General features: G+C 59.8%; 1 protein-coding gene across 2 annotated transcripts; it reads right to left on the bottom strand.

Moving 5' to 3' along the window:
* Positions 1–2,099: 2,099 nt before the first annotated feature.
* Positions 2,100–17,751, bottom strand: TYRO3 (TYRO3 protein tyrosine kinase). Of its 2 annotated transcripts, XM_062205679.1 has the most exons (19): positions 17,580–17,751; positions 15,646–15,829; positions 15,362–15,462; positions 14,561–14,731; positions 13,132–13,218; positions 12,282–12,397; positions 10,787–10,964; positions 10,103–10,248; positions 9,540–9,684; positions 9,058–9,187; positions 8,872–8,972; positions 8,211–8,306; positions 7,830–7,910; positions 7,252–7,344; positions 6,719–6,840; positions 6,228–6,337; positions 5,876–6,035; positions 5,573–5,709; positions 2,100–3,509 (listed from the first exon to the last, which is right to left on the bottom strand). In XM_062205679.1, the coding sequence occupies exons 1-19, from the start codon at positions 17,710–17,712 to the stop codon at positions 3,125–3,127; spliced, it is 2,676 nt and encodes an 891-aa protein (XP_062061663.1). In that variant the 5' UTR covers positions 17,713–17,751; the 3' UTR covers positions 2,100–3,124. The 2 variants fall into 2 exon arrangements, with proteins under 2 accessions (XP_062061663.1, XP_062061662.1); XM_062205678.1 differs by lacking the exons at positions 10,103–10,248; positions 10,787–10,964; positions 17,580–17,751.
* Between the last annotated feature and the right edge of the window lie 587 nt (positions 17,752–18,338).

Genomic DNA, 18,338 nt, shown 5'->3' with positions numbered 1-18,338 from the left:
AGATTTTTTTTTATTTATTAGACAGGTAGAGTTACAGACAGTGAGAGAGAAAGGTCTTCCTTCCATTGGTTCACCCCCCAAATGGCTGCTACGGCTGGCACGCTGTGCCGATCCGAAGCCAGGAGTCAGGTACTTCTTCCTGGTCTCCCATGCGGGTACAGGGCCCAAGCACCTGGGCCATCCTCCACTGCCCTCCGGGGCCACAGCAGAGAGCTGGACTGGAAGAGCAACCAGGGCTAGAACCGGTGCCCATATGGGATGCCGGCGCTGCAGGCAGAGGATTAGCCAAGTGAGCCATGGCGCCGGCCAGGCCCTTTTTGAAATACCGACACATGTGAAGCCCCAGACACAGTGCCTGCTGCATCAAAGTGACCATTAATGGTAGACAATTCTACTCAAGTTATCGCTCAGATAATCACCAACTACACTCACAGCTGATCCCTGCAGGAAAAATTCTGAAAGCTACTTGCCGGGGCCGGGGCCGCGGCTCACTAGGCTAATCTTCTGACCCTACAGATATATAAGTACCTGTACTGTATTATGAAAATAGCAAGTTAAGGTTTATTTCAGGATACTAAACATATATATATATTACTCAATCATTTAAAAAAAAAAAAAAAAAAAAGAGGCCGGCGCCGTGGCTTAACAGGCTAATCCTCCTCCTTGCGGCGCAGGCACGCACACCAGGTTCTAGTCCCGGTTGGAGCACCGGATTCTATCCCGGTTGCCCCTCTTCCAGGCCAGCTCTCTGCTATGGCCCGGGAGTACAGTGGAGGATGGCCCAAGAGCTTGGGCCCTGCACCCGCATGGGAGACCAGGAGAAGCACCTGGCTCCTGGCTTCGGATCAGCACGATGCGCCGGCCGCAGCGGCCATTGGAAGGTGAACCAATGGCAAAAAGGAAGACCTTTCTCTCTGTCTCTCTCTCTCTCACTATCCACTCTGCCTGTCAAAAAAAATAAAAAATAAAAAAATAAAGCAAGCAAGCTACTTGCCGGGAAGTCAGGTTTCATGATCTACGTGGGAACTAGCACGTGGAGCCACAGCAACAGGTTTTTCAGGATATTTGCTTTCACAAGTGCCAGCCCATTTGATTGCACTTGATTGCTCTCAGCCGGCAGACAAGGCTGCGCCCTTCCTGGCCCCCCCAGCCCGCCCCAAAGCAGACAGGATTCCCATGTCTGCTGCTCCAGGCTCCCACGAGCTTGTTCTCAAAACTTCTAAATTTTCAGGTGGAAGTATTTGGGAGTAAACTCCATGTTCCTATTTCTTTTTTAAACTGCTTATTTCCACATACTTGAAAGGCAAAATGACAAAGAGATCTTCTGGCTGGTTCATTCCCTAAACGCCCACAGAAGCCAGGCCTGGGTCACATTGAAGCCAGGAGTTCGGAATTCCATCTGGGTCTCCCACATGGGTGGCAGGGGCCCAAGCACTTGGGCCACCATCTGCTGCCTCCCAGGGTGTGCATTAGCAGGAAAAGGAGTAGCAGGGACTCCAACCAGGACTCCAGTATAGGGTTCAGGCATCCCAAACGGTGGCTTAACCCGCCGGCTGTGCCACAACGCCCACTGCCGAGCTCTTATTTCTGGTCTTCAGACGGCTCCGTTATTCCCAGAGAGGTCTTCCTGGCCCAGGCAAGAGAGTAAAGGTGAGACTAAAGACTCTATACCCAGTGGTAGGCTGATTCAGGGAGGGAGGGAGACAGCAATGACTGCCTCTTTGTTCCAAGATGAAGAACTTCCTGAAAATATTTGCAGTTTCAAAACATAAATGATGGTTATCTCTGGGTGGCAGGAATATAGGTAACTGGCATTTCTCTAGGATTTTTTTTTGCATTTTCCTAATCGGCTACCATGACTGTGAATTATCTTTAATGTATGAAGATTCACTGGGGTCTTATGTAATTACAAAGCATTCTGCGCTCAATGCAGAAGACTTGGAAAACCCAGAGGAAGAAAGTCTCCTTAATAACATCCTATAAAGGTAACAGCTGTTAACATTTTGGCATATGTCTTTCCAGACTTTTCCCTACGCAGAGATGCTTCATTTTTGTGATCTGGAAAAAAAAAGTAAACATTTTAAGAGAAAAAGCCTTGGTTCTTTAGTCTTCAATTTTATTTCTGTTTTTAAACAGCAACTAACAGCTTGGAAATGCCCCTAACAGCAAGGACCCGCCCCATGCACTCCAGCAGGCTCCCCCAGCCTGGCCTGGAGCCAGACTCCAGTCTCTCCCCCTCACCCACACCAGCTATAGGCCTATTTCCTCTCCAGAGACAGGGACAAAAGAGGGTCTCCCGTTGTTTGGGAAGCTGGGGCTGAGGGTCACTGCACGGAAGGGCTGGGCTCACACACAGCTGCCTTTGTTAGTCGTGAGACGTGTGGGGATGGGTAGCATGCTCAGACTGGGGCAGGGCACGGAGGAGCGCCCAGACGCCTCTCTGGCCTCCATCATGGCCGGCAAGCCCCACGGCAGCGCTTCCCTTGCTGGGCTCGGGGCACTGTCTTCAGAAGACCCTCCCCCCACGGCCCCTGGCCTAGGCAGAGTGGGGAATCAGAAACTCCACGAGGACGCGGCCCTCAGAGCCTCCCACTGCCTACCACAGGACTTGGGACATGGCTGTCGTCGCCCCTTACCAACTCTCCCCTAAAAGGGAACGATACAGGGCATCTCCTTCCGAGTCCGAGGGGTGAGCCTGGCCATTGAAGGCTGGAGTGTGGGCACAGCTGGGCCCCAGGCTGCAGGCGGCTCAGAGCATGCACTACAGCAGCAGGGACAGCTCAGCTGGGAGGGCAGGACCCTCCCTCATGGCCAGCCACACCCATGGTAGCCATGGAAACATCACCACCACCACCCCTCCTGCCAGCTGCCTGGGTTCAGACCACCAGGCCTGGCCCACCTCCGTGAAGCCAAAGCCCGAACCGATGCCAGGCCAGCCCCGAATGGCCGCAGGAAGAACTGGGATTGGGCAATTTGGTCAGTCCAGGCTTCCAGCCCAGCTCGGAGGACTTCCACAGGAGCCCCCACACCTTGCTGCCTGGGCTGGGGTCAGACAGGGCTTAGCCAGCCAGCACAGCAGCTGGCAGCGCCAGCCAGATGGCCCCAGGTGCCCTCTGCCTGTGGGCTAACAGCTACTGTGGGGCAGCAGCCCTTGCTGCAGAAGCCTCTGGGCCTCATTGACGGGGCTCTCCGGCTGCTGCTCCGCCTGCCCAGATGGCTCAGCGAGCCCTCCGGGGCTGAGGATGTACCGATAGTCACTGGGGGTGCCCTCTGCTGCCCTCATGCCACTGCCATCCCCAGCCCCGCCACTGGGCTGATCCCCGCCGGGCAGCTCCCCGCTGCACCCCTCGGCAGGCTCCTGGGCTCTCCCAATGTTGATATACAAGGGGTCCTGGCTGGTGGACAGCACGGAGAGGTGGCCCAGGATGGTCTCCAGTTCCATTCGCAGGCATGTGAAGCTTGGGCGCTGCTTGGGGTCGGCGCTCCAGCACTGGTACATGAGCTCATACCTGGGGGACAGAGACATGTGAGGGGAGGTGGCGGCCCTTCCCTCAAAAGCTGGGGCCCCTTAACCCCATGGCGTCTAACGTACTTGTGCAAGGGGCTTACGATGCAGTAGGCACTCTTCGAAGCATTCGCACCACCCTATGAAATCACCAGTCCCTATTTCACAAAGCTGGAAGCTGAAGCACAGAGGCTCAGCTCCCGGATGGAGGCCACACAGGTAGAAAGTGACACCACGACTTGAAGCCAGGTGAGCTGGCTCCGAGGTCCCTCCTGTGCCGTCTTGATGGGGGAGGGTCCTTGGGGTGTTCCTGTCTTATAGAACCCAGCCTGAGCCACGGTGCCACTGTCACCCTCACAGGTTGGGCTGGAGCCCCGACTCTAAGGCTCAGATCCGCACGAGGCGGCACCCGCTCAGGCCGTCTGCAGTCCTCACTGTTCTTGGACACCTTTGAGAATCTGAGAAAAGCTTCCAGCTCTCTTTCCCTGGCAAAAACGCCTTTTTTTACATCCTATTTCAGGAGCCTTACAGATTCCCTGAAGCCTATCACAGCTCCCAAGGAATGACTCAGAGCAAGAAAAAGCAAACCAAAACCCAATAGGAAGGGGCTGAGACGAGTCCAGCCCGTGACAAGAGCCCCACAGCAGCCCTCCTGACAGGGCCCCAGTGATGGGAGCAATCATGCCAGACCCCAAGCAGGCCGTGGGAATGGCCGGGGGCCACGGGGACATGCCAGGCCAGGACACATTCCCAGGGCTGTGCTAGGAGCCAACTGGCACCTGTCCACCAGGCAGCCTGGTAGGAGGCCAGCCCGCCCGCCCTCCATTGACAACACCAGGTCCAGGCTGGGAGGAGGCTGAGCCGAGGCCTGGCCCCCACCGCCTGTTGGAGCCTCCGAAGCTGCAGCCACTACCACGCAGGTTGAGCTTCCTGTCCCACAGCCCTTCATGCCTGCTGAGCAACGGGGGGTGGGGGGGTGGGGGGGCACTGGTTCGCCTCCCAGCAAGTTCCCTCTTGGAGGCAGGTGAGTCACCCACAGCCCAGGCTTAGGACACTTCAAATCCACTGTGCTGGAGGGGAACCCCAGCATTCTCCTGCTTGTCTGTGGCCCTCTGTAGCTCAGACCCCACAGCAACAGAGCAGGCTCTTTCTGGGGCCCCTGTGGGCTCCCTCTGTGGGGCTAGCAAAAGGTCCTCTGGGGGCCACGAGAGCCTGGCTGGGACAGAGTGGAGAAGAAGCGCCACTAAACAGGCGGGCTCAGTTGGCGTCAAGGTTAATAAGAGCGCATACTCTAAAATCACAGGGCTCTGGGTTCAAATCCCAGCTCATCCACTCAACAGCAGGTGACTGGGCAGCTCACTCAGCCTCTTTAATCCTATCCCCTCCTCCACACTAAGTCTTCCTCACACTTAGAGGAAGAGGGCATGAAAGGGTGCCCCAAGCGCCCAGCTCAGGTTACCATGGCTTCACTGGGGTCTGGTGACACTTTTCTACAAGGAGCCACACCTTGCTCCACCCCCAAGGGCGGGCTCTAGGCTTGCAGGGAAAAAAAAAAAAAGGAGGCAGTGCCCCTCCTCCCAGGGCTGCCATGTTTCATCTTTGCTCCCCCACTCCCTCAAAAGGAGGCGGAAACCAAGAAAGGAACCCAACCCCAGCCTCCCACGCCCTCCTCCACCCGACGCTTGGCAAGCAGGAGAGTGGCGGAGCCGCCTGTCGTCCTCCTGTCCCACCACCTGCAGCCCTCCATGCAGGGAGGGAAACTCGACCTCGGTTCTCTTAGAGTAACCAGGGTCTTGAGGAGGAAGGAGGTCGGGATGCGGCGAGAGGGCTGTTGGCTCAGCCCCTGTGCCTCTGGCCCTTGGGCTTCGCATTTCTCCCCAGAAAAAGGCTGGACAAGAAATGAGAAGGCAAAGGGACAACAGAGGAAACAAGGGGACAGCCGCAGGACGGGGCGGACGGGGTGGAGGTCTGGCTCCTTCCAACGCCAAGCACATTCCTGCCCAAACGAGATGGTGCAGAGGCGCCCCCTGGCCGAGCCAGGACCCCAGAGCCCCTCCCGGCACTCACACGTCCTCCGTGCACTCCGGAGGCTGCTTCAGGCGGTTGCCGCCGATGAGGTAGTTGTAGATCTCAGCGTTTTCGATGCCAGCATAAGGCGTCTGCCCACGAGTCATGATCTCCCACATGGTCACTCCGAAGGCCCACTGCGACAACGTGGAGGTGAGGAAGGAGGATGTCAAAGCCAAGGCCCGACAGCAAAGACATTCAGGGTCCTCATCACTGGCCATTCAGAGCACAGAGAACAGACCTGGCTAGGCCCTTGGGGAACCACCCCCGTCACATGCATCAGCAACCAGCCACGCTGCTCACCACGTCGCTGTACACGGTATACAGGTTGTCAGCCAGGCTCTCCAGGGCCAGCCACTTGACAGGCAACTTGGAGGCGCAGCCCTGACGATAGTAGTCCCCGCTATAGATCTTCCGGGAGAGTCCAAAGTCAGCCACGCACACGGTCATGTCCTCGGCCAGCCTGCGAGGGGTTTGGAGGATGGGGTCGGCCTCCCCGCTCAGGCCCACAGCCCCCCTACAGCTGGTGTATCTTTGCTCCCAGGCTGGCCCCATGCACAGCAGATATCGTCCGAGGAAGGAGCTGACTGCCAGTGAGCCCGCTCCTCCTGGCACTAGCCGCTGGCTCCCACCCTGAGCCCACCAGAATTCCTACATGCAATTCCGAGCGGCCAGGTCTCGGTGGATGAAGTTCCGGGAGCTCAGGTATTCCATGCCACAGGCAATGTCCACCATGAACCGGATCAGGGTCTGGAGGGGCAGGTTCTGGCGGGCAGACAGGGCAAACTCAGGCTGGAGCAGGATGAATGGGGTACCTGGCCAGAAGGCCTGAACACCATCCTCAGAATCGCTAAAGGCAGGGAAAGGGAGACAAGCCTTGTGCAAGGCAAGGAAGCTGTGGCAGCACAGAGCAAGGCCGTGGGGCCAAGACCCTCTGAGCCTGGGGTTCCATAAATTCCTTCTCCCAGAAATGGCCCTGGCCTCGCCTCTGATTCCCAGCTGGGCTTTGTGAGGGAAAAGGAAGCCTGCCAGCTTAAAAGGGGTCAAACCCAGAACCCTCCTACTCCCAACCACTCCACGGGCCTCAGGCCTGTCTCTCCAGGCTCTGTCCCTCTCTGGCCTTGCTCCTGCACCCCAGGCACTCACAAAGGGGTTCTCCCCAACCCGGGAGGCGAGCAGGAAGGCGTGCAGGTCCCCGTGCTTCATGAAGGGCAGGATGACCATGGGGATGGGGAGGCGGCCTTTAGCCCTGCTCCGGAGGCTCACCCCTGGGGACAAGGGAACGTTAGAACCTGGGCACACAAAGCCCCCACCCAAGACCCCACCTGCTGTGTCACCTCTAGCCCAGGCTCTGCCACCTGTTCCCCACTGGTTCCGCAATGGCCTACCACTGTGGGACTACGCAGGACGGCTCTGGCTGCCCCGCCACCCCTGGAGCACCTTCTCTGTGCCCTCCTTCCCCTCCTCTGTCCACAGAAGCAATCTTCTTGTGCAGCCCTTTGGGACAGGGTCTGCAAAGCCAACCCCACAGCTGGAACATGGCCAGATTTCAGCCAGGACCCTGCTAGCTGTTTCGCCATCTGCTGACTCACCAGGGAAGCCCAAGCTTCTCTCCCTCACCTTGGCGGAGCCTACACTTGGCTCCGTTCCCTGTCTGCCTTCCCCAGAAAGGGGCTCACCAACAAGCTTGGCCACGTGTGGATGGTCAAACTCCTTCATGCAAGCTGCTTCTTTGAGGAATTCTTCGATGTCACTTGAGGCAATGATGTCAGCTAGGAGAAGAGGGTGTGCGAGGGAGGAGAGAAGTGAGAAGTGCCCCCACCTCTGCCCAAGACTCCTAAGTCTTGCGCTTTAGATGTCCGGGGCTTCCTAGGGCGCCTGGGAAGCAGTCCAGCCATGAGCAGGAATGGCGCCAGCCAACAATTTCTCCACCTGTCAATGACGCCTTCCCTTTGGTTTGGACAGCACCTCGAGCAACCGCAGCCATAAGCACCCCAAAGCCAAGCTCAGCGGATGGTCACTGCTGACGGCAGAGAGCAAGGGCTAGGGCACAGGAGTGTGTGGGGGCTGCTGCCCATGAATTATTCACATGGCACACACGCACCCCAGAGAGTGCTGACAAGCTCTTCTTTGAAATGCTGGAGGCAGAGCAGAGCCTGCTCAGTCAGTCACCTGACTGACTTCACGCCACACCCTCCACTCCCCACCCCACACCCCCAGGGATGCCTTCACACCACGATGGCTGCGGTGTGCTCACCTTTCAGCATCTTCACAGCCACTTTCACGAAGGAGCCGTCCTCCTGCTTCAGCTGGGCCTCCCGCACCGAACCAAACTCTCCTAGGAAAGGGTCCACATGAAGGGGGTCTCCTTGGCTTCCGGCAGTGCCCCCCCAACCTCCTTCCCAGGTGACCTTCCGTGGGCCACGGAAGGAAGCTCCCTTGGCCCTCACCAAAGCAGAGCATGCTGGGAGTGGCTCCTCAGCCCTCCCTGTCCCCAGTGCCCTCCTCCTAAAACATTCCAGACTCAGGAATCTACACGCAAATGTGGCTTACAGGAGCTGACCCAAACCCACGTCGTCAAAGTGCCAGGAGCCACCAGCCCCCTCGGCCACGGCAAGCCCCCCCGGCCCCCACACACCTTTGCCCAGCATGCGGCCCAGGGTGAACTGCTGCTCGGGGATGAGCACGTCCTCCAGTCTGTCCTTCAGTTCATCGCTGATGCCCAAGCTGTCCACTGGTCGAGGGGTTGAGAGGAAATGGGGGCCTGTAGTTCTGATCCAAACCCTAGCCTGCCCTCCCCCTTTAACGCTCATTTACTATTTTCATCTACTTGAAAGAGCAATAGAAGGAGAGATCTTCCATCCACTGGTTTACTCCCCAAATACCCGCAACAGACAGGGGTGAGCAAAAGCCTGGAACTCCATCCTGGTCTCCCACATGGGCAGCAGATCCCAAGCACCTGAGCCATCTGCTGCCTTCCCCGGAAGCTGGATCAGAGGTAGAACTGCCAGGACTTGACCCAGCGCTCAAATATGGGATGTGGTTGTCCCATGTGGCAGCAGAACCTGCTGCATCACAGTGCCCACGCCAGGCACAACCCTCCGAGAACAGAGATGAGCTCGGATGCTCAGAGCTGGGGGTGGCGAACTCCACGAGTGCGGGTCTGTGTGTCTTTCACTGCTATGTGCCTGGGACTTCTCTAGGTTCATACATACTCATCCAATTAACGAACTGGTAAAGGGACGACAATGGGGACACAGGATAGCACGTTTCCCTTTCCCATGATGCCCACCACTCACGTGTGGCCTCAATGCGCTCTGGCCTTTCTCGATTGAAGGACCGGGCTGCCCGGAAGTGAATGGCGGGCTCCCCTCCAGCTACGACGCTGTCAAAGGCTTGCCTGAAAGGAAAGCCAGCACACGAGGTTAGCTGCAAGGACTCAGGGGCTCCCACCTGCCTCTCCCTCCGCGGCTCCACCCGCTTACCCAAACCGTGTCTCCTTCCGCCTCTTCCGAAGCAGGATGAGAGCCAGGGCAGCAGCCGTCACCAGAGCCGTGAGCACGCCCAAGACCACAGGCACCCAGGATGTGCGGCTGTGGGGAGGGCCCTGGCGGCCTAGGGAGGGAGGGACAGGAGCATGAGCCAGGCCGATGCCAAAGGATCCCTTCAGAACGTTCCCAGCACGGACATCTGGCCTGGTCAAGGGGTTCCCTTGTCAGGAAGTTCCCAAGGAAGACCCAGAGTCCCCGCCGGGCAGTGACGACGGGCCCTCACCATCTGCACTTGACAGTGTGGCCAAGGATCTCTATGCTGGCTCTGAGACACAGTTTAAATACCGACCCCTGGCCTCAACTGCTTAATTCTGGAGTCTGTGGGCCTATGAGGAAGGAGGGTGCTAGCAACTTTCTCTCACCAGTCTAGGCTGCCCTGGAGAGCTCCGATCTCCTGCCTCACCCCCAAGTCTCACCTGCATGGTCACGGGAGGAGACCACCAGTGACCGACTCCAGGGCCCGTAGCCTATTGCGTTGGATGCGCACACGCGAGCGATCAGGTCCTTCTGAGGATCCCAGCTGGTCAAATTGGCCCGGGTCCCCTCCACCATCAGCTCCTCCTGCAGCCAGGAAAAGCCCCCACCCCACACTGAGCCCAGGAAGTTCAGCCAGAAACATGGGAGTCTAGGGGCACTGTGGGTTCAGGGGCTTCTAGGAACACAACCTTGCAGGAGTCCTCACTTCCAGATCGCTGCAGAGGCTTCTCCAGAACACAAACAAGACTAGCCACAGGTTGGGGATGGGGTGGGGGGAGGGGACTGGCCTGGGGATAGAGCCTTATCTGTGCCCTCCCCCAGCTAGTGCAGGAATGTACTTCCTGCTTCCCACACAAAGACAGCTGGCCACAGGAAAGGCAATCCCCAAGGTAATCCAATGGGGGAGGGAACTTGCAGGGGAGGGGCAGCGGGAGACCCAGGCCTCAGAGCCCAATGGGCTGGAGCTCCAGAAGAGAGAAAGTGGAGGGGTTTTAACCCTTACCTGGGTCCCATTGTCTTGGACCCAGAACAGTTTATAGGGTCCCAGGGGGGCTTCGGAAGGCCCCTTGAGGATCACTTCTTCCCACTCCAGGATGAGGCCCGAGTCCGTGCGAATGGCATGGAGGTTCTGGGGGGCGCTGGATGGGGCTGTTCCCAAAGAGAGAAAGTTGCTGAGAGCCCTCCCCTTCCTGTCACTCCATCTACCCCTAAGAACCAAACAGCTCCGAGAGCCCCCCCCGGGGGGGGGGGCAGAGTTCACACCCCAGCTGCTCATCACCATGGTTACTGCCTCTGCCTCATCCCTGGCCATGCCCCTTTCACAGCAGTGCCAGCCTCCCTGCAACTGCCAGAACCCCAAGTAAGCTCTGGCCACGGTGCCTTTGCACCCACTGTGCCTCTCCCCGCAGTGCTGTCCCCCACACATTTCCATGCCTTCTTACTTATCCCCTAGACCTCAATCAGCTCTCTTTGGGAGGGGCTTCCTTCATCACCACATTATCCCATCTTCTCTGGTTCCCTTCTCCAGCAGCAGGAAGCAGTGTGGGATGGTATGCAACAGGCAGCTCGGTCAATGTTGTGATGCCTGAACCTCCCTCCCTCAGGTAGCTGCTCGCAATGCACTCTGGGCAGAACTCCAGCTCCACCCCCACCCCCCCACCCAGCTCCTCTGCTCTGAGTCCCTTACCTAACCCTCTTGTCTGAAAGGGCACCCAGTCGGCATAGGGAGAGGGTCCCAAGGCGTTGGCACAGCGCACCCTGAGGCTGTAGTTAGTGGCAGGCGCCAGGTCCCGGAGCAGGCAGGTAAAGGGTGGCACGGGCACCACGACAGCCAGGACCTCCCAGTCCCCCGGGGCCTGTGTCACCTACAGAAAAGTCAGAAAAGGAACGCTGTAGGGGAAGGAGCTTCCTGGGACTGTGAGATGAGATGAAGGAAGGCGAGGCAGGGGCTTGGGAGCCTCAATGTGTGCCTGCCCCCCACCCCCACCCCCAGCTCCGCCCCAGCAGCACATTCCCACACCTCCAGGCCTTTGCACGCGCTTTCCTGGTCTGCACTGGAGAACTCCCCAGCCCCACTGCACTTGGTGCAGAACTACGAAAGCACTGGATTCCGGGCATTGTTGACACACAGACTCACATTCCTGGACTGCTCAAGCCACCATGAACCAGTCTCTCATCATACAGTTTGGGGCCCAGAGGAAGAATACAAATAGAGACCCTACATACTACTGCATGGCTAAATACTGAAATCAGCTTATCCAACTATTCACTAGTTTCTATCTTGATACCTTGACAAATACACAGAAGATCAGGTTTGCATTTATAATTCTCCAAATCCTTGGAGTTCCAAGTCAGAATGTGGTGGCACTGCAAGAGCCAGCCCCACCCAAGGGCCTACAACCCCGGGGGCCTCATGTACACAGGTGTGGGCAATGCTGCCTGCAAGCTCAAGCCTGGTGCCCGTGCCCCCAGCAAAAGGCTGCCCCTCAGAAGTACACGTCCTTGGGAGGATGGGCCAGGGGAACGGCCCCTACAGGCCTTAGTGCAGCTGGGCAAGAGGTCCTGTACAGCTGGATGCCGTAGTGGTAGTGAGAGTCCTCCTCACCTGCACAGCTTGTCCCCTGGGTCCTGAAGACTCTTTGCCTAGGATCAAGAGGTGTGGCCAAAGGAGAGGGGTGGGGTCTTCTAAAAAGGTAGCCCAGAGCAGGGACCCAGGGAAACTGCCTAGAATAGTTTTGAAAGGTGTTCACTAAACGCCTTTGAATACACAGGTGAAAATGAGCAAGGCTGCACTACCTCCTGTTCTTAGGGTCACCTTTCCCAGCTTTGCCACCCTCCAGAGCTGAGGATGCTTCTGGGCCTCCTGTTCCCTTTGGCTTGGGTTGGGGGTTATGAGAATGTGAGTATCAGGTTCGAAATTTCACCCACACAAGAAAGCCTCTTCCAGGGACCCCCAATCTGCTCCGGTGATCTGCTTTGCAGCCTGAAGAATGCAAGGGTTTGAGCCAATCTGCCAGAGCACCTTATGACAGAGAGACAGTGGCCTGGGTTCTTCCCTCTAACGTGCAGCACCTGAATAGAGCTCCAGCGCAAGCCTCACAGGCAGACCTAGTCAACGTGACATCACTGTCAACCAAGTGCTGGCCAGGCCAGGAGAGCCCGTGGGGCCCGTCTCCGCCTACCTGGACTGTACAGGACTGGATGAGGGCTCGGCCATCAGCCCCTGGCATCCAGGCCACGCTGGCATTGCTGCTGGAGAGCTTTGTCACTGTGACGTTGAAAGGAGCTGCAGGCAGTGCTGTGAGTGCGAACTCAGAGTCAGTGGCAGGAACAGGAGACGCGGGAGCCAAGCCCTGACTCCCTCCCCACCCCCTGGGGCCTGGGACACTATCAACCTAAAGATGGCTACTTAGCATGCCCAGGACCACACAAGCCAAGCAACCAGCAGGGAACAGCTGCTGAGCGCTGAGAGTACCTAGGCTGTGAAGAGGGGTCACCTCTCCCTGAATCAGGGGCCCTGTATGACCGAGGAATAAGCTAAGAGTGTACGGGGGTGGCACCTGGGGCCTTGGGAGACACAAACAAAATAGGCAGCTGCCCTTGCAGCCACAGCCAAGCTCCTGCTGCAATGGCTCGCTGCTTCCTCTCCCCCCCCCTCTCTGTGCACCCGCCCTTTGGGGCTCCTCTATCTTCTACAAAGCGGCTCCCCCCTCCCCCCGCACCCCCACTCCGTTCCCTCCACAGGGAGTGAAGCAACAAGGTTGGGCATAAGCCTTGACCATCTCCTTCTGCCTGCTTCCCTCCCTGCCTCCCAAGGACTGTGCTTCGTGATGGGAAATCTGCTGTGACGTCAGGATTCTATTCTCATCTCAGCCACGGCAGGGTCTCAGGTGCTCCCACTAGGAACGGGAGCTGAGCCAATTAACCCCTCGTCCTGACAGCCCAGCAGGACCGCGGGGGGCAGGGCCACCAAATCATTCCACATGGAAAATGCCCCTGGCCCCACCCCCCTCCTCCCACCGGACTTCCTACCTTGAATGAAAATAGTGGCAGGGCGAGAAAAGGCCAGGCCCTTTATGTTGCGGGCTTCGCAGGAAAACTCGGTGCTCTGGGTCACCCCTGGGGCCAGAAAATCTCAGTGAGCCACGAAGCCCTCTCAGCAACTCCCACTCACTGTGCAGCTGGGAAGGGGGACCCCTGGAAGTTCCTTTAACCAAAGGAAGGAAGGGGCTGGGGGGGTGCAGTATGGGGAGATGAAGAGGGGCTCTGGAATCTAAGGAGCCTGGCTAGGACGCTATATTCCCATCTCTCAAATGGGAGTGCTGTGGGAACAGGCACGTGAGTAAAGCACAAGGCAGGCGGCAGGCACGTGAGCAATGCCACACCTCTCCCACCTCCACCCGGTCTCCCACTGGCAGGGCCAGCTCCCTCCTCTCCTGCTCAGTTTGCTCTGTGCCCTGCCACTGGCGGGTCTGCTCGGTTCTGTACTCCTTAGGCGTGTGTCTTCCTGTCCTGTTACATACTCAGCTCTTTCCGGGGTGGGAAAGGCGGCTTCTCTCTGTTCTTGCCTCCCCTGCGGTGCCTAGCACAGTGTGGCGTGTGGAGTGGGAGTTCGGTGAGTGCTTATTAACGGGCGGGCTGCACATCTGGAGAGATGTGAACCCGAGCTCCTGAACAGGACCCTCCCTCCGCCCCAACCGCCCACCTCTTCTCCAGATTCTAATTGCAGGAGGACTCCACAGAGCACAGCCTCTTCCCCCCACCCCCCTCCAGCACCAGGTTTGCACTCCCATCTTTCTCGCCCAGAAAATGGTAAACAAACTTCGCAGGGAGGTCAGCGAGGCTCACCAGCACACACCAGCACGTGACCTGAGCATCTGGGGGCCCAATGGGTGTGCAGGTGTGGCTGCTTGGGGTTTAACTGTGCCAAGGGACAGACAGGTACTGTTGTTTGGGAAGATGTCTGGAGATTTCTGGAAAGGGCCATGAGGGGGGAGGTCGCTGTATCTTTCTGCTGGCCTCCCCCTCCCTCCCGTTCCCCACTCTGCAGCCTGAGAATCTCAGTGCCTGCCAGACACTCCTCCCCAGCTCTGCGTGGGCTGGTTTCTGGCTCCTTCCCTTGGGAGGGGCTGGGGGATGGGTGCCCCTGGCCTCACACGATTCATCTCCCAGGGCCAGCTGCGCAGGGCCCAGACTGCTGGGAACAGAGGAAGGCGGCCCCAGCACCCTCCCTCTCCCCTCTCAGAGCACATACACACACATCGGGACACTAATCAGCCCACCCAGGCAACCCAGCACACCTGGTTAACCAGCTCAGTAACGTGCAGATCACGCACCCAGGCACCGAGCTTTGCTCTGGCACCTCACCACAGCCAACTCCGCGATTTAAAGGCAATTTGATCCATGCCAGTCTCACCACACTCCGGGACCCTGCTCAAAGCCTTCTCCTGAGGCTGCTCACCTGTCACATTTAAAATGGAGGGAGAGGGAACGGGGCCCCCAACTTTCGTGTGTTCTCTCCACCAGAAAATGGTGACGGGTTCGGGGGGACCCACGGCCTCGCAGAACAGCTGGAAGGAGGCATTGGGCGGCACTGCCAGATCTTTGGGCTCCACCGTGAAAAATGGCACACCTGGAGAGAGAGGGCAGTGCGCGGTGGGCATCCAGCTGCCCACCTGAAGTCCTCCGTGCGGACGGGGTGACGGCACCACGGCATCCATCTAGCTTGGGGGAGGGGGTTGCCAGCACTTTTCTTCCTCAGCCTCCACTCCCTTCCCAGACCTGCCCCGACAGCTCTTCAAAGAGTAAGGGGGTGGGGGCTGCAGGAGGGGAGTGGGTGGGCGCTTTAGCAGGGTTCTGCAGGCTCTGGGTCAGGGCCCTTTGTTACTTTCTTAGTCACTTTGTTTTCCTGGGCTGAACAGCTCTGAGCTCCCACAGCTGCGGAGCTTTCCTCCCCTCCCCCACCCCTCGCCCTGCTGGCCAGGCGGAACAGAGTCCAGCCCCAGATGGGTGCTAGAGGCTTGTTGCTCTGACAACTGAAACAGGCTGCATCCCCCAGCCCCTATCTCCCTGGGCTGTGGGTCCTAGTTATCTCCCTGGTTCTCAGATTGGATGTCTGGGGTGGGCCCAGAGCCTGGTACAAGCTGGTCCCCAGAGGGCGGTGGGGTAAACTAACTTCCATGGAATTCTCCTCCACGGATACGGCTGGCAGCAGGCAGCACCTGCTCCAGGCCAGCGCATCCGTGTGGCCCTGCCTCCTCACCTTCGACAGTGAGCCACACCTGCTGGGACATCTCCGTTTCTCTCCCATCATACGTTTGGCACCAGTAGTGGCCCGCATCCGAGCGCTCCACTGACTTCAGGCTGCAGAAACAGGACACTAGGCTCGCCTCCCACGGTCCAGGGGCAACAGGACATGGAGCACTCAGCCTGCCCCCACTTCAGAAGGGTCCCACAGGCTGTCCAACACAAAAACCCTGCAGAGCCCCGGCCCTCGGCACAGCCTGGCCCCGGCCGGCACCCGCACCGTGCCCCCTGGTCCTGCACCTGAGGAAGCTGACCCAGTGCCGATCGTCCAGCTGGATGAACACCTCGTCCAGGGTCTCGATCACAGCCCCGTCCTTCATCCAGTGGATGTCAGGGCTGTCCAGCCCCTCCACGGTGCAGTTGAGCCTCACGGGCAGCCCCTGAGACACGGTCATCTTCACCGGGGCTCCCCAGAGCTTCAGGTCTGGGGGAGGCAGGGGGAGACAGTGTCACCGACTGGGTCAGACCGAGAGCGAGTCGGTGTCAGAGAGAGAGAGAGAGAGAGAGAGAGAGAGAGAGACCCTGTCCTTGGAAATCTCTCCTACTCCCTCCCAGAACACAGCTTCTGGGAGGGCTGATTCTCCACCAGTGCCAAGGCAGCAGGGGCAGGCCAGCGTGGGAGGGAAGGTGGCCAGGACCTGGACTGGGCAGGGAGACACAGGATAGCTCAGGCCTCACTTCTGTTCTACCAAGTCCCTCCAATACCACCTCTGAGGCCCTTTTCCCCAAGCCTTCCTGCTGGGCAATGCAAATCCAGGCCCAATCACCAAGGGGAAAGCCAAAAAAAGAGGGGGAGAAGGCTGAAACAGGGGAAAGCCCTCAGCCCCTGGGGCAGGCACTGCCCTAAAATTGGCTACTACACCCAACCGGTGCAACAGGCTGCCAGCTCTCCACCCAAGGAGTCAGCGTAGCCCCTGCGATGGCACCAGCACCCCCTCCGCCCTTTCTGCCAAAGAAGGGAGGCTGCGGAAGGGAAGGGGGGTGCTCTCTCGAAGTAGGGAACATATGGCTACAAAACCACGTCAGATCAAACACATGGCAGCCTTCCTGGCAGCCACCGGCTCTATTAATACCTGAATGTGTGCAGGGGCGGAGGCTAGGAGGGTGGGAGGCAGAAGAGAGGGGTGGGGCCCTGAGCAGCTAGCCCAAGACTGCAGAGCCATTGTCACATCAGCAAGGGCCACCCTCTGGAACCCTGCCCCTCTCCTGTGTGCACGCATGCACACGCACACACCACACACACACACACACACCTCCTGGCTCTCTGGCAGAGGTGCAGGGGAAGTATCCACATAGCTGAAATCCAGTCCTGCTTCCTCCTGTCCTTGGCTGTGTGACTCTAGGTAAATTCCTGGGCTCTCTGAGCATCAGATGCACACCGCTTAGCTGCTAAAGCCCTTCCCTTCCTTGAGAGACTGCTGTCTCAAGAGGAGGTGCCAGCCCAGTGCCTGCTGCCCTGGCCTCTGTCTCTTCTCCACCTCCTCATGGTCTGGGGCTCAGCCGCAGGACACGGCAGGGCAGCCTCACACCCCCTCGTCCTCTAGCAGTCCCGGAGGTGTGCAGTGTGCACTTGGGAGAGCCAGGAGCTGCATGGAGCACTCTTGCCCCAGCGGCTCCATGGGACATCAGGCTACCCCGGCAGGGGCCCCAGCCCCTGCCCTCCGACACACCCGGTTCCAGGAAGCTCTGCGGACCCAGGAACTTGAGTGTGCCCAGATGTTTGTGACAGGGCACCCTCCCAGCCCCTGTTTCTAAATGGTACGGGGTGCCCCTTGGGTTCTCGGCCCCAGCCCCTGCTTTCCGAGTGGGACCTCTGCGTGCGAGGTGGGCAGACGAGAGCAAACAGCCAGGAACATCACGGCGGGAAAAGCCAGTCCCCACCGCCCCCCGCTGACCGCACAGCCCACACCCCACTCGCCTCCCTTCTCCCTGCCTCGGGAGCTCCAGTCGCGAGAAAGTTGGGGGTGGGGGGCCCGGCCGCAGACCCCGCAGCCAACACTCCGCAGCGCGCCCTCCGCCGCCCCCACCTCGGCCTTCCAGCCTGCGACCCCCCCAACCCAAACCTCCGGCCCGCCCAGGCCCGGGTCTCGCTCGGCTGCCGCCCCTGGGCTCCGAGCGCCGGCCGCGCCCCTCCGCAGCCCCCACTTCCCGCCGCCTCCCGGGCCAGCCCCTACCTACGGCCGCGGACTCCGGGAGCAGCAAAGAGACCAGCCCCGCCAGCAGCAGCAGCAGCGGCGGCGGCGGCGGCGGTGGCGGCGGCGGCGGCGGCGGGAGCCCCGGCCGCCCCATGCTCCGCCTCAGCGCCATCGGCGGCGACGGCGCACCATGCCGGGCCCGGCCCGCGAGCGAGGAAGAAGAAGGGAAGACAGAGGGGGAGGAGGAGAGGGAGGGCCGGGGGAGGGGCTGCAGCCGGCCCGGGGGGCGGCGCCGGGACCCGAGCCTCGGAGACCCGCGCCGCGGCCGCCACCGTCAGGCGCGGGGGCTCCCCGGGGCCGTTCCTGGGCCACCGCGCGCCTTCCCCAGCCGCCGCCGCCGCTGATTCATGTTCTTCGCGGAGCCGCCGCCTCCTCCCGGCCTGCCCGCAGCCCGAACTCGCACCGCCCCCCCGCGGAGCCCCGGGGCCGCGCTCGGGCGCCGACCCCCGCCCCGGCCGCCCGCAGCCCTGCGCAGCCGGCCCAGCGCTCGGACTGCGGCCCCCGGAGGGCCCCCGGCCACGCCCCCCTCCCCAAATACTCCGGAGCCTCGGAACTCCGCCGGAGCCCCTGCGCAGCCCAACTTCTGCGCTGACTCTTGGTGCCAGAATCCAGCACTCCCCCTCGGGACGGGACGCTCCCAGCCCCGGGCCCCGACGTGGCTGGGACGCAGGCTGCCCCCGCAGGACCGGCTCCCCCTGGCGTGCCTTTCGCGCCTCTCTCCTCTCTCTTTCACCTCGC

The sequence above is a fragment of the Lepus europaeus genome, chromosome 11 (assembly GCF_033115175.1).
Source record: "Lepus europaeus isolate LE1 chromosome 11, mLepTim1.pri, whole genome shotgun sequence".
Lineage (NCBI taxonomy): Eukaryota > Metazoa > Chordata > Mammalia > Lagomorpha > Leporidae > Lepus > Lepus europaeus.
The sequence above is the reverse complement of the archived record's forward strand: the minus strand, read 5'-3'. Positions and strand labels throughout refer to the sequence as shown.

Excerpts from the sequence above, each read along its gene's own strand:
- TYRO3 (XM_062205679.1), bottom strand. The coding sequence starts at position 17,712 with ATGGCGCTGAGGCGGAGCATGGGGCGGCCGGGGCTCCCGCCGCCGCCG. Across the intron at positions 12,398-13,131 it reads TGCCACTATTTTCATTCAAG|CACTGCCTGCAGCTCCTTTC; the intron begins GTAGGAAGTCCG and ends TCGCACTCACAG. Across the intron at positions 5,710-5,875 it reads ATACCGTGTACAGCGACGTG|TGGGCCTTCGGAGTGACCAT; the intron begins GTGAGCAGCGTG and ends ACGTTGTCGCAG.